Source organism: Phalacrocorax carbo, chromosome 4 (assembly GCF_963921805.1).
Source record: "Phalacrocorax carbo chromosome 4, bPhaCar2.1, whole genome shotgun sequence".
NCBI lineage: Eukaryota > Metazoa > Chordata > Aves > Suliformes > Phalacrocoracidae > Phalacrocorax > Phalacrocorax carbo.
This window is the reverse complement of record NC_087516.1, coordinates 59,117,799-59,130,845: the sequence shown is the minus strand read 5'-3', so window position 1 is coordinate 59,130,845 and position 13,047 is coordinate 59,117,799. Positions and strand designations below refer to the sequence as shown.

At 43.9% G+C, this 13,047-nt stretch overlaps 1 protein-coding gene across 3 annotated transcripts in view; it reads left to right on the top strand.

Moving 5' to 3' along the window:
- ELOVL6 (ELOVL fatty acid elongase 6) overlaps nucleotides 1-13,047 on the top strand; it is a 75,892-nt gene that overhangs the window by 41,128 nt on the left and 21,717 nt on the right. For all 3 annotated transcript variants that reach the window (XM_064450115.1, XM_064450114.1, XM_064450116.1), the window contains one exon: nucleotides 9,792-9,923. In XM_064450115.1, the coding sequence (XP_064306185.1) occupies nucleotides 9,792-9,923 (132 nt within the window). The remainder of the gene's footprint in view (nucleotides 1-9,791; nucleotides 9,924-13,047) is intronic.

Below are 13,047 nucleotides of genomic sequence, written 5' to 3'. Positions count from 1 at the left end.
CAGTCCTTGACATCATGTATCAAAAAGTACTGCAGGACTAGTCAGAGCAGGCAGTGGCTCTCCAGATGACCTGATTTTTCTTCACTAAGGGATGCTGGAAAATACTCTTTCATTTGCTTCTCTACCAAAATGTCCTTTTTTATGAGCTCCAGTCACTGCCTTCTCTTCCACAGGGCATGTGAGCATTTACAGGGTTTGAAAGCAAGACGTTCTGTTCTGCAGTTCCATTACTGCAATGTCACTGGTACCAGTATCCCATTTTAATCAGACCTAGGCCACAGAATGTCATTGCTGGCTTGCTCCAATCTGTCTATATAGTTTTAGGTCTTTAGATGGGGAGGATAAGGGTGGTAAGTGTATATTCTAATTTATTATGCTTTTCAGACAACCCCTCAGTTTGGTTTCCTCCAGGTTAATTTAATGTTTTACGGCACTGAAAGAGATACGAAGTGATCCTTTCCATAAGGTGGTCGCCAAGCCCTAGCTGTAAGGACTTATTTGTACAAGGCTTTTGGGTGCCCTGTTTCTAAGGTTGTTCTCTGCTCCACAGGAGAATCTTGCATGTCTTTTTTGGATGGGAATGCTCTCAGGAAAATCAGAATGGTTTTTGTTTGTTTGTGTTTTGCAATCCACTGGCAGTTGCAGCAACATCATTTTCTGAGGTCATATTGGAGAAGGCTGGAAGGGAGCAATGTCTGCTGGAATGTCTTTTAGGGCGGATAGACAGAAAAACAATACACTGCTCGCTTTCAGTCCCTGCATTTTCCATGTTTCATTTTTAATAACTGCTTTTTTCCTACTTAAATATTTTTTTTAGATCAAACAGACATTATTTCCTAGACTGTTTACAAGTTGCATTTGCATTGGCAGAGAGACCTGACCATGCCACTGTGGCTTTCCTGCAGATACAGGGGCAAAGGTAGCTTTCGTAAAGCGTTCTTATCGATGTGTTACTTGCAGTGTTGTCTTGTGCACTGTTAAATAAACATCTATCCCCCAAGCAGTGAAAAAAGCAGCACTTGTCAATATAAATAACATTTGCGAGTTGCTTCAGGGATCTTCCTGGATCTGAAGGCCTTATATTGATGTACTCCTTTAAGTGTAAACATTAAATGTCATAACCGTTGATTGATTTGATCAGATAAAACAGATCAAATAAGTAAGGCACTATGGAGATCCAGTAATTTTCTTGCTATGCCTATATGACATATCTCCACTAGCATCTTCATTAACCACTTTCAGGCGAGACATGGGTACAAACAGAATGACTTCAACTGGAGAGATGTAGGTTAGTAGTCCCCAAGTTCAGTTGCAGTTGTGTTTGATAGCTCCAGGTTTTTACTGTGGAGGCCAGAGGTTTCAATTTACATTGATGAAATTAAAAGTGAACGTACTGCTGCTTTTCATCAGAACTGCAGTGCCCATGACCTACATTAGCTTCCTTGCTCTCTGCCATCTCTCTACCAACTGCCTGAAAGTCCCAGCAAAGCCTGGAGAAACCCACGGTGGGTCCAAGGGGACACCGGGACGCCCTACTTTGTTACCTGTTATAACCCCAAGTCTTTGTATTAAGAACTAGGTATGTTGTCAGTGTGATACAGGTGGATTTAGGAGAGGCTCCCAGTAGAGGAGGAGTTTCCCTGACTACACTGACCTCCTATGAAGACTATTAACAGGGACCGAGAGGGTCATCATTTTGCCTATAGGCTCCTATGACTATTCTGGGGCTAGATTCAGTTCTTAGCACTGGTGACATAAATCTTGGGGGGTGTGTGCAAAAATGGTTGTTACTTATGATCATCGTCAGTAAGTGAGGTCAGATGCTGGCCCATCCCTGGGGAGGAGTGGAGGCATCAAAGATGGGGTGACCCAGGCTTCAGTGCAGGCTGAACAGCGTCACCTGGGACGCCAGCTGGGTAGGAGGGTACGATGGGGCTCACCCCAGCAATCCAGCCCAGCGGGCTGCAACTTCCACTGTTGTCCATGCAAGGTGGAAACTCAGGGATGGCTGCCTGACTGCAACCACACTATCACCTGCCATGTCCACTGGGTGGGTCCCCATTCAAAGCGTAATTTAAAAGTGGAGGAAAGGTGGGGCAGAGCCAGAGATTAAGCTGATTTGCCTTCAAAGGTAACAAAATTTTGGCAAGCTGCTTTCAAAACCCAAAGTTTTGGAGGTTGTTTTGTTTTTTTTCTGAAGTGCTTTCCATTTGAGGGGAAGTTTTCTGTTGTGACATTGCTTATATTTGGGACTGTAGCTTATGGAGTTTTAAGGTTTTATGTTTTTTTCCATTAAGCCTGTATGGAGCTTAGAAAGAGCAAGGGACTTCATATACTTCAGAGCTGAGTTCGCCTTTTCTATCTGAAAAATAAATTGTCCCTGAATTTTAACTTCATTTTCTCACCCTTACACTTCTCTTACATTTTACCACTACAACGGGAAAGCAAGAAAAATTTGCTGCTGCTGTTTTCATCCCTAACTGCACACATTTTGGTTTATGGCTAATACTCTGTAACACATATATTCTACAAGCGTGAGTGTGACGAACTATGGGCAAACATATTTCGACAACACAAATGCAGCCATCAGGAGGTGCAGGACATGAGCCACCTTCCCCTGTGCCTCCACACTGCTGTGCCCTTGTTTCTACTGTCTGTAATTTTAGGGCTATTGCCTGCCCTGCCAACAGCATGGCCTGGGAGTGCTTTCCTGCTGCTGGGTCTCGTTGAATGCGATGTGGGAGGAGGCTTGTGTGGGCACAGCCCCCTGCTCCCCGGGGAGGATGCCCATGCAGGTTGGCTTGTGGGGAACTGGGGCTTTCTGCAGCCAGGCCTCTGGCTGGACCACAGCAGGCCGTGACCTGGTGATAGAGCACAAAAAAATAGTTGCTATACTCTTTAGAGATGGCTGGCCCTGCAGCTCTTCAACCTGGGCAGTGGCGGACCTGGGCTTCAGGCTATGCCTCGGCTCAGCTGTTAGCACTGGTGGAGCTAGGAGTGCCCACGCAAGTCCTTCTCCTCTATCCTTTTCAGCCCAGTCGAGGCTGGGACAGTTCCCACAGAACTGCCCCTCTGGCAGCCTCCCAGCACCATGTTTCCTTCCTTTCCATGGGTTAAGGAGCTGAGCCGATGATACAGGTACTCTCTGTCAGTAATGACATGAATTGGGTGCTGGAAACATCCTGAGAAGAGACAAATGTGGGGGAATAGCAGTCCCTGACTGCAATGTGTTCCTGGAGCCTTGACTCCTCTTCCTTTGCGCCCAGCCGGGAGAGGGGTGCCTGGGGAGCTGCCGTGGCCTTGCGGGGAGCACAGACCTGTGCACACGACAGTATCTGTCACAAGGAGGCTGGTCTTTTGGGAGGCAGGCTTTAGAAATCAAGGGATCAGATGATTGGTATGAGATACGTCCCTGTTTACTCTATGATAGCCTGTTTCGTCAAAGACCATCATCAGTGAGTCACCTACCCATGTTTGTGACTGTCGTCATTGCTGCTCTAAATATAAATGTCAAAGGATATTGAGCTGTAGGAATAAGTCAGGCTGTGTTGGCATGCATGTATCAGACAGGTCTTCCTCTTCTGCATGTCCTTCTCTCTCCGTTGTTAAGGCTGGTATGGCCAATGGGAAACAGCTGCAGAAACTCAAAGCCAGGAGTACAGGTTATATTTTCATATGCAGATATGGCGTATCCACACATTGGATCTTTTCTTGCTGGTTCTGTCAAAATTATATCTGGTAAGAGAGAGAGAAAGGTTTGCTTTGACAGTATTTCTGAGGTAGAAACACTGAGAGACTGAGAAGCGTTTTCACACCCTTTTTTATACATACAGAACGTGCGATTTTTAAATAAGCAGGTTTTCGCACCCTTTATACATACAGAATGTGTGATTTTTAGATAAGCATCAGAGAGAAAGTAGCTTTGCCAAGGCTACCAACCACTGCTTGTGAGCCATGGACACGGGTATGCTGTGTGATTTACACTGGTTCAGGTTAAAGCACTTTAATTAGACTCTCAAGTTATGAGTTTCAATTACAAACAGGAGTGGTAGTATTTTTCTGTTGAAAGCTGGGGGAAACTGGTACTAAAAGTCCCTTATCTTTCATCTTACCGAGCATCCTTTTTTTTCTTTTTTTTCAATAAGATCTATTTTTTTAAGTCAATAAAATGGTGATGAAGCCAAAAGAAAAACAAGAAACCTGGCATTGCCCGTTTACATGCCAGAAGCACTCTGCTCTGGCAACTGCAGTGGGGTCTGGATTTTTTTTTTCACCTGTTTTGCTCCTTTAGAACATATGAAGAAGTGGTAATGAATTTAAGAATAAGCTCTGCCTGTGCAAAGAAAATACATCCTGATTAAAAAAAAAAAGGTTTTAAAACCCTATAGAATGTAAATAGAGGGGGCTAACATTGCTTTACTTTACTACTTGCCTACTGAACACTGTTACGAGGGTAATCCTGCATTACATGATATAGTTAAAAGATCTATGGTAAGGTTGTCCTTTGTGCGTTTCTATAAGGATTTTCCTTAATGATTAAAGAAAGTCCTATGGAAATATTGAATTTTGTAGCAGATATATATATCTGTTTCAGTTTACTCATTAACATCAGAGAACTCTACAATAATGACTCAGGCTGCTATTTTCAGTGGAAAAATGACAACAGTGCATCTGGGCTGAAACCACCTCCTTCAGCAGCGCTGCAAAATTCAGGGTTATTTCACTTTGCATCAGAGACGCCAGGATGTCTCACGCTGCTGCGCATGAGGCTCACCCTCAGGCTTTGGCCCCTTGTTTTAGAATACTGTGTATAATTCTTAATTATATTATATTCTTAAGTATAATTATACTGTGTATAATTCTTATACTTTCAGTATTTTATAAATCATCTGCTTCTGGGGGAGCCAGGATTTCTTACTCCTTAGCCATCTGTTTACCATTGCTTTCCTCTTTGGATTATTTGCTGCTCCTCTCCATGTTGTGTTTTCCTGCCTGAGGCTGGATGGCTGATCTCTCCCGGTCACTCCTTGGTGCCCGAGTGGACTTTCCTGGGTGGGACTCCTTGGCTGCGAATGAGGAGAAGCTTTGTTCCTGGTAGAATGGCTTTCCTCTGTCTTCCTTTATCAGCCCCAGTTTCTGCCCCCTCTTCTCAGTTATACTTCTTTTCATTTTCTTCTTTCCTGTCTCTATTCCTCTGCCATAGGGCAGACGTAATAACTGATTCCAGTTTCTAAAAAGCACATCAATGCCCAAACCTTCATCCATCCTCGATAAAAACATCACCTGCCTAGGGTTTACACAGTGCAGAGGGACAAGCAGAACCCATGGGCTGTAGACCAGGGGATGACAATACCACCTGTCCCTGTTGTAGGATTTTTGCGGGAGTGACTGAAGCTCTGTGTTCAGCATGGGTGCCCTGAGCCCATTGGTGTGCCCATAGGTGCAACAAGCATCCCTCCAGAGGCTTCAGCAGAGAGAGGCCTTGAGGCCTCCTTCCCTTCCATACTGTCCCAGCATCATGTCCATCTCTTGGCTGCCAGCTCCCATCATTTGCTGCCATACTTACCAATCATCCTTTCTTTTCTGTTTTTCCCATCGTGTCAGCTGCTTCTGCCTTTCCCCTTGCCTTGTGATATGGCCACCTCTGTGCTAGTGTCCTGGAAGATCTGCCTCACATCTTCAGCCTGTAGTCCCAAACTCTTGCCTCCCTTTCTTGTAGTATGCCCCAGCCCGAGCACATTTTCTCCAGAAAATTCCCCTGCTTCCCTTTTGGGGGAAAGAGCTGGCAACTTTCGATGGGGAAACATGGAGTTGTATTCAGTAGAGATAGTACTTAGTCCCTGAAGTCTGAAAATGTAGGAAGGTGGGAGACAACTGTGAGAAACAGAAATGCCAGAAAAATGTGGAGGATTTGGCAGCCCTGTCTTTATGTCTACTGTGTTACCCTGCAGAACAGAATTGAAGACAAACATATGAATGTGCTAACGTTGAAGTTATTGGATGTGAGTCTGCTACTGAATTACTTTGGGGGATTTTTTATTATTTTTTTTTTTAGTTTCAACGTTCTGCTCTATTTAGTTTCTCTTCAGATAATAGTAATGGAAAGTTACAGTCCTCCACAACAACTCCAAAATTCTGTCTTTAAAAATGCTCAGTTGATATTAGCCTCCTTTGGCTAAAACCATATCTGATATAATTGAATGCTGTCAGATTGCCATTGCTTTATGTCACCAGCCCAGGAAACAGACAGTAGTCATGAACCATTCAGGAAAATGCATCATAAAAACACTGTTAGGAAACTGATTAATGCCAGTCTAATGCAGTTAAATAGATTATCTTAAAAGTACATACCTCTGCAACCCCTGTATATCTCCTGGACCACCCAGTCCCTTTAACCATTATTATGCTGCAAAGAGGGGAAAAATTCAAAGTCCTTTGGATGCAAAAAGTTATCAAAAGTTGTCAGCAGGTGTCAAAATAGAGACATGATTTCAAAACCAGCCTAATCGTTATTCAGTATTGTGCTTACCTCTGACAGGAGGTAATACTACTGTGTCCCTCCTTGTCTGAAACTGCTTACGGCTGCTCTGTGCAGGTCACATCACGCGTACAGTCAAATCTTCTCGTGTCTGCCACTGCTGATACAAAGCTGTATACTGCGGGAATACCATTTACCATGATTGCAAATAATGCTGAACTCATTACAAAGCTGTTAAAAGTGACCTAAAATTTATCTGTTCTAATTAGTATAAGGTAGCTGTTGACCTCAATAGAGTGACTGAACTCTCAAAAAAATAATTTCAGTAATAAGAAGCAAATGAAATGTTTCTTGGTGTAAATATATAAGGTATCTTGCCCAGGAAGGAGGAAGTCAAACACAGCACAGACCTGAGCTGCTAACTCATTCACCCTGGTCTTTTTTTCTTGAGTTGGAACTTAAGTCGAACCATTACTTTGAAGTCTTGTCTGTATTTGTTCCAGAACTGAACTGCTTCCTGCCTGCCTACCTTCCCACGAAGTATCTCTAGCTACTTCTCTTAAATCCTGACCTCCTCCCATGCCAGCCCCCGAGGCCCGCATCCTGTTGGCAGCTGCATGGCAGCACTGTCATGCAGCTCTTTTCCTCTGCACCGAGGTATTGTCCTGCACTGCTCTTGGTTGCTTTGGAGCTCCATGCATGGATCGGTGCAGGACAGACCTTTCCGGCCTCTGGCGTGAGGGACTCCCACCGCAGTGTGCTGTAAGGTGGAGGTTTTGTACCTCCCTTGTGGCGTGGGGCTGCAGGGTCCCTCTGCGGGGCATGTGACCTGGCTTAAGCGGCCATACGTGTGTATGCATATCTCCATACTTCGTTGTGTGCATTGCTGTCTGTCTGCACTGAGCGCTGTAAGCCCAGACTTTTGTGGATTGAAAGGGCAGAAGCATGCAGAGTGGTCGTCTCTCCTGATGTCCTGGGGCAGCCAGGACAACACTGCAGACTGTGGTACAGCCCATCACACTCCCTCTGCCTTCCCTAACCCATGCCCAGGCTGGCGACGGGCTGCTCTGCACACCGCTGCTGAAGAGGCTGCAGAGGGAAGGAGATGGGAATGCGGTCCAACCTCACACTGAGAATCTGCTCCTCTCCCATAACCCATAAATCTTCTCTTCAGTTAGGTTGTTAGGTTTGAGCAGGTTTGAGGTGGTTCATCAGTACCCAAGCTGGTTAACAAACATTTACTGACCTCCAGCCAAGCTAAACTGCAATCATGCTATCAAATGTGGTAATTCTGCCCCCTCCCCGACTGTGAAATTCAAGATCATAGAAGTGAAAATTAATGCTTTTTTTCTTTGCTATGAGATGAGTAAGGGCTGAGGCTTTGTCGTTTTCAAAACCTGGTTGATAAACATTGCCATGGCAATTAGACCATCTCAGTGTGCAAGGTGAGAAGGCATTAGCTCTGTGGTCATCCCAGTCTTCCTGGGGCTTGTTGCCAGTGCAGATGTTAAAGCTCACCCAGGGGACTGCAGTCACCGGGTCCTCCCTTCTCAGTGCAGAGCACCAGTCGCATTTTCATGCAGTTACCTATGGTTTGCAACACAGAGCTATAAGCATGACAATAGAAAGAGAGGAGTTCCTAGGTGGGCAGAAATGGCGTGCCGCTGGAGGCATACTGATATGCCTCTGTCTCTTTGGACTTCCCTTTTACTTAGCTTTCAAACTCCTATAAAACTCATTTATCTCCAATGAAGGCTGCATGTGTGTTCTTCGTACTTCCAATCAGATGTGCTGCTACAGCTTTTCTGAGTTTTCATGGACCTCATGGGAAGACCCTTGTCCATCGAGGAGCTCATGATCCATGTACCAGTTGCCTTGAGCAGGCACAGGCACATGCTGTGCTGCGCCCTACTGTGCTGCATGTAGTGCTTGGCCTTCAGGACCGTGCTGTGATGCCTATATCCCTTGCCATGGGGTACCCTCAGCCGGCTAATCATAGTGGAAGAGCCTGCAGGTGGCACCTACTTGGCACCAGTGGTGACACCACGAGCACATCCTTGCATTTATCTTGAGGTGAAGCAACATGCTTTCATATAAACATCCAATTGAAAATCCTATAAAAACTGTAAAGACCACAATCCAGGTGAACCTTGCCCCCGCGGGGAGTCGGAGCAGCAGGCCGTGCCCTGATCGCAGGTCTGTCTGATGCTGCATCATCTCGGGGTTCCAGTGTCAGATGGAACGTAAGATCTTGTAGCTTGCTGCCACCTTTTTCTGGGATATTAATGGAAGTAGTTACCTTTCGTGTGAGTGTTTGTCTTTCTTTTTTGGAGTCCAAAAAGAACCAGATCCTCTTAGTGCAAAGCCGTAGTCCGCTGATGTTCTTGAATATAATCATAGATTTTGTAGGGGAAAATATGTTCCTAAATACATGCCCATCCAGTTAGGCCACCATTAATGCTGTACTTCATTAAGTCTTAGTCAGTGTAATATTGTGCTATGTGGGAAGGAATCCCAGGCTGAATCTATTTTTGACCTCTAATGGTTGATTTACAATGAGTTATAGTAGCAGAGTTTAAGTGTTTGCTGATTATTGCTGAGCTGGACTACTATCAGGCAATTTTAAAAATAAAACTTGCAATTCTAAGAGTATCATTGAAGTTCCTTAACAGAGCCCTGCTTGACCTTTCAGCAAATTCACTGGATTTCCTTTACTGGCACTCACAGACAGGGCTTATGCAGCAGGGCGATGCCACCCAGCACGGTCACTGCTTAATGGGGCTGTTGACCTCTTCTTGCTGGTTCTCCGCTTTTCATGAGGCTCTTCATGTTGTGTTGCAGTGCCTAAGATCTTTAAGTGTCTTCTTGGAGGAAACAATGGGAAACTAAATTGCCAGGTAGCAAGAAGCCTGCAGGAAACAAAAATTAATATGAAAATGATAAATGAGCCACAAAACGTGATCACCTGGTTCAAGCAGCAACTGTGTTGTGCTTGCAGAAGTGTCTGCAATATCTATTCTGTTCCTCACAGAAGTTCAGTCTTCAGAAACTGGGGAAGAATGGGAGCCAAATTTGGCTGTCCTTTTTCAGAACCTCCCCAGGGTCAGTTTTGCCTGCACCTGGACCTGGCCCTGTGTGCAGGCCTGTAGGTTCATACGCTGGAGATAATCTCAGTGGGCTGCAGGAGTGTCTTCAAAAGTTTCCTTTCAAGGAATGCACAAGCCCTTGGCAGTTATGACCAGGTGTGACTCTGCTGCGTATCTAATACTAATTAATTACTTGACAGGGTTTTTTGTTTTGTTTTGTTTTGCAGGAAGAAATCATTCCTGTTTTCAGCTCTGTATGCTGCCTTTATATTTGGTGGTCGGCACCTAATGAACAAACGAGCAAAATTCGAGCTGAGGAAACCACTAGTGCTCTGGTCCCTGAGCCTTGCCGTCTTCAGGTAGGCATTTCTTCACACCGACTGCCTTTGACAGTACTCCATAAAGAGGGTTTGGGGTTCTTCACGTACAACAGCACTGCTAACGTGACAACAAGCTCACCCAGAAATGGCATTTCTTTAGTTCTGCTATTTCAGGGTCATGTCCTGATCCACTTCTCACCATTGATATGATCCCCTTTGACTTGCCAGATCATACGGGATTTGGAAAGGAGAGAAATCAATAACCCTCTTGAAGAGCGAAGGTGAAAATAAAGAGAGGACACAAGAAAAAGCGCTTATCATTGCAATAAACTTACCATGCAAGCTACAAATGGAAATAAACATGTTAAGATGTTAGTCTTGTTCTCACTTACTAGTTAGTATTACATTTATATGGGTGCATGTATGGAACATTTAGTCAAGGCTCTGAGCTCCATTACAGTGAGGTAAACCGAAAGTCACTGCTTTGATGATGGTTAAATTAGGCCACTGTAACTGAAGTCAGAATCTCGCTTCTGGTTATTCCATCACAAAGAGGTTGTGAATGTAGTGAAAGTGTGGCTCCACAGGGAAAGACTATTTTTTAGTGATGTGCATCTCTCTAGCTGTGTGTTCACTCTGTATCATCAAGAATGGGGAAAGTCAGGTTCAGATTCTTGGTAGTTGCTGAAGTCAGGAGTAAAACTGACCAACCTGAATTCCACTTTATCTGCTTAATGTGCTAATTTTTAATGAGGCTGAAGGTAAATAAATGAATGAACAAATGCTTATAAAACTAGCCTTTACAAGCACAGAAACCTTTGGTACAATCTACTAATAAGCGTACACACAAGACCTGAGGATTAGCCTTCATTTCAGTGCCTGATGGGAGTGTAAGTTACAGTTCACTCAACAGCATAGAAACCATTTGCAAATCATTACCAAACATTGATACCTGCATCTTTTTCTAATATCAATATAATAATTACTGATTATATTAGTTCACAAGTATATAGACAAGGTTTGCGTAGTGAGCAGCTGTGAATGGTTCATGATTTTTCACATGATGGGAATAGCTTGAGCTGAGAGTTTCTACAGAGTAAAATAAAGCAGGAATGGAGAAGTTTGCTTTCTTTCGTGGCTTGTCCTTTCTTCCTCCAAAATTTTTCTGTCACATTGACACTTTCTAAAACTCTGACAGGGGAAGATGAATTGTATTTCTAAGTTGTCTCATCCAGCTAGGATATGCTAACAGAAGAACTTTATGTTCGCCTGATTTTAATAATTCATCAATACCTTTTAAAAAAATATCCGGGTGCAGACAAAACTGCGCAGTCTGGATAACTTTGAGTTAAGTTCTAACACTGTGAAAATTTATAATTTCCATCTGATTGCATTTGGCGCTGTACTTCTGGCTGTGTGTCTAACATAGTTTTGCTGTTAGGGTCCTTTAAGCAATTGTCATTGTTTGTTCCAGAAATGGCTCAATTTCAGCAGCTGTTGAATCGGTTCCTAGATGGCATGTCATTTGTGGATCACTTTGTGAAGTGATTTGTAGCCAGCAGAATCCCAAAATGCATATTTCAATTACACTTTCATATTGAATGTAGACACTAGCTAAGTAAGTAAGTAGCTGACTTATGCAAAACATTTGTAGTTTAATTCCCAAGCTGTGGGGAGGAATGATTGCAGAATTTGCAGCAAAGACAAGACACCTTTGCAGAAGGTGTCTAGGATGAATTTTAAAATCACGTTTCAGTTTGAGAGGGATTCACCACTGCCGGGTTTGCTTCCTCCATCAGCTCCAATAGCACTGTTCAGGGACAAGTGTTCCCCAAGCACCGCAGAACTCACCCTTTCCTCTGCACATTGGGAAATGAGACAGCAGGGTGGAGAGCGGAGGGATGAACAGGAGTGTGAGATGTTTGGACTACCCAGGAGCACTGAGCGCATAAGCTGCTGGATTTGCTAGTGGGGACCAGTTGATTATGAAAATTATATGGCTATGCTTAGAAAGCTTTGCTCTTCTGAAGTGCTAAGTTGTATGCAGAAGAGTGAAGTAGGGAAGGGGAAAAACGACCCAAAATATTTGCAGTAAGACAGAGCATGATACCCCTGTATCTTCCATAGTAACATGCAGTCCGATACATAACGAACCCAAACACAAAAACCCTTGACTTCTTGCCTGGAAAACAGAGGAAATGCAGAATATTCATTAAAACCTGAGATGCAGACTTCCTATAAAGTGTTAATTGGAACATCCATTTCCTGGTGTTTCAACACCACTGTCCTTTCTAGGGCCATTGGTCACTCACAACCTTATTGACTTTCTTAGCAAGCTGCACTAGACTTTGAGTGCTCTAGACTTTCCAAGTAACTTGGATTTTTTTGCCTGGCTCCTTGCATAGCTAGGTGTTTCATTTACATACACTTGGCCTGAAAGACATTTCTGTATCCTGTGAAGGTGAATTCAGATAGATTTAGATGCTAGTGTTCTGCCTGTAGACTTACTATGGATCCAGAAAAATGCTCCTTAACTCTAAAAAGACTTCCTCTTTGGATTCTGGGATGCTATGACTTTTACATTACCTTGCAGAAATTCTAAGTAATGTATTTTTCTACCATGAGTGGTTGGACTGAGGAAGAAAAACCTGTCTGGAGAGCCCTCAGTATTCTGCCTCAAGGTCAGCGTGAGGCTTTTTTCCGGAGTCCTTGTTTATCTCCCTTCTAGCACTCCTACCATTTTACCTGCTTGAAATATCCTCAGAAATAGTAACACTTAGCAGAGGCTGGAGAGATGTGTTTTGGGCTTAAAAAAAAGGGAAATTGCCTGCCAGGCAATGACATGGTCCTTCTTGAGAACGTAACCTGTATGCCTTGCTCTTGCCAAGATCATTTAAATGTGGTAGCAGCTACAGTAGGAAACTTGCCACGCTTATAAATAAACAAAACAACTACAACACCCTACTGAGCTTGCTGAGCATTCAGGAGCTCGGTCAAGAGTGAGTTTTGTGTCAACACTGGCAGCCAGCAGGATTTCTGAGGCAGAAAAGCAGCTTTATTTCCCTTTGGAAGCATCGACTAGCTTTGAACATTTTTGTCTCTGGAATAAGGTTACCACTTCCAAGTGAAAACTTGTGTAGAAGCAATGACAGTAAATCTTGCT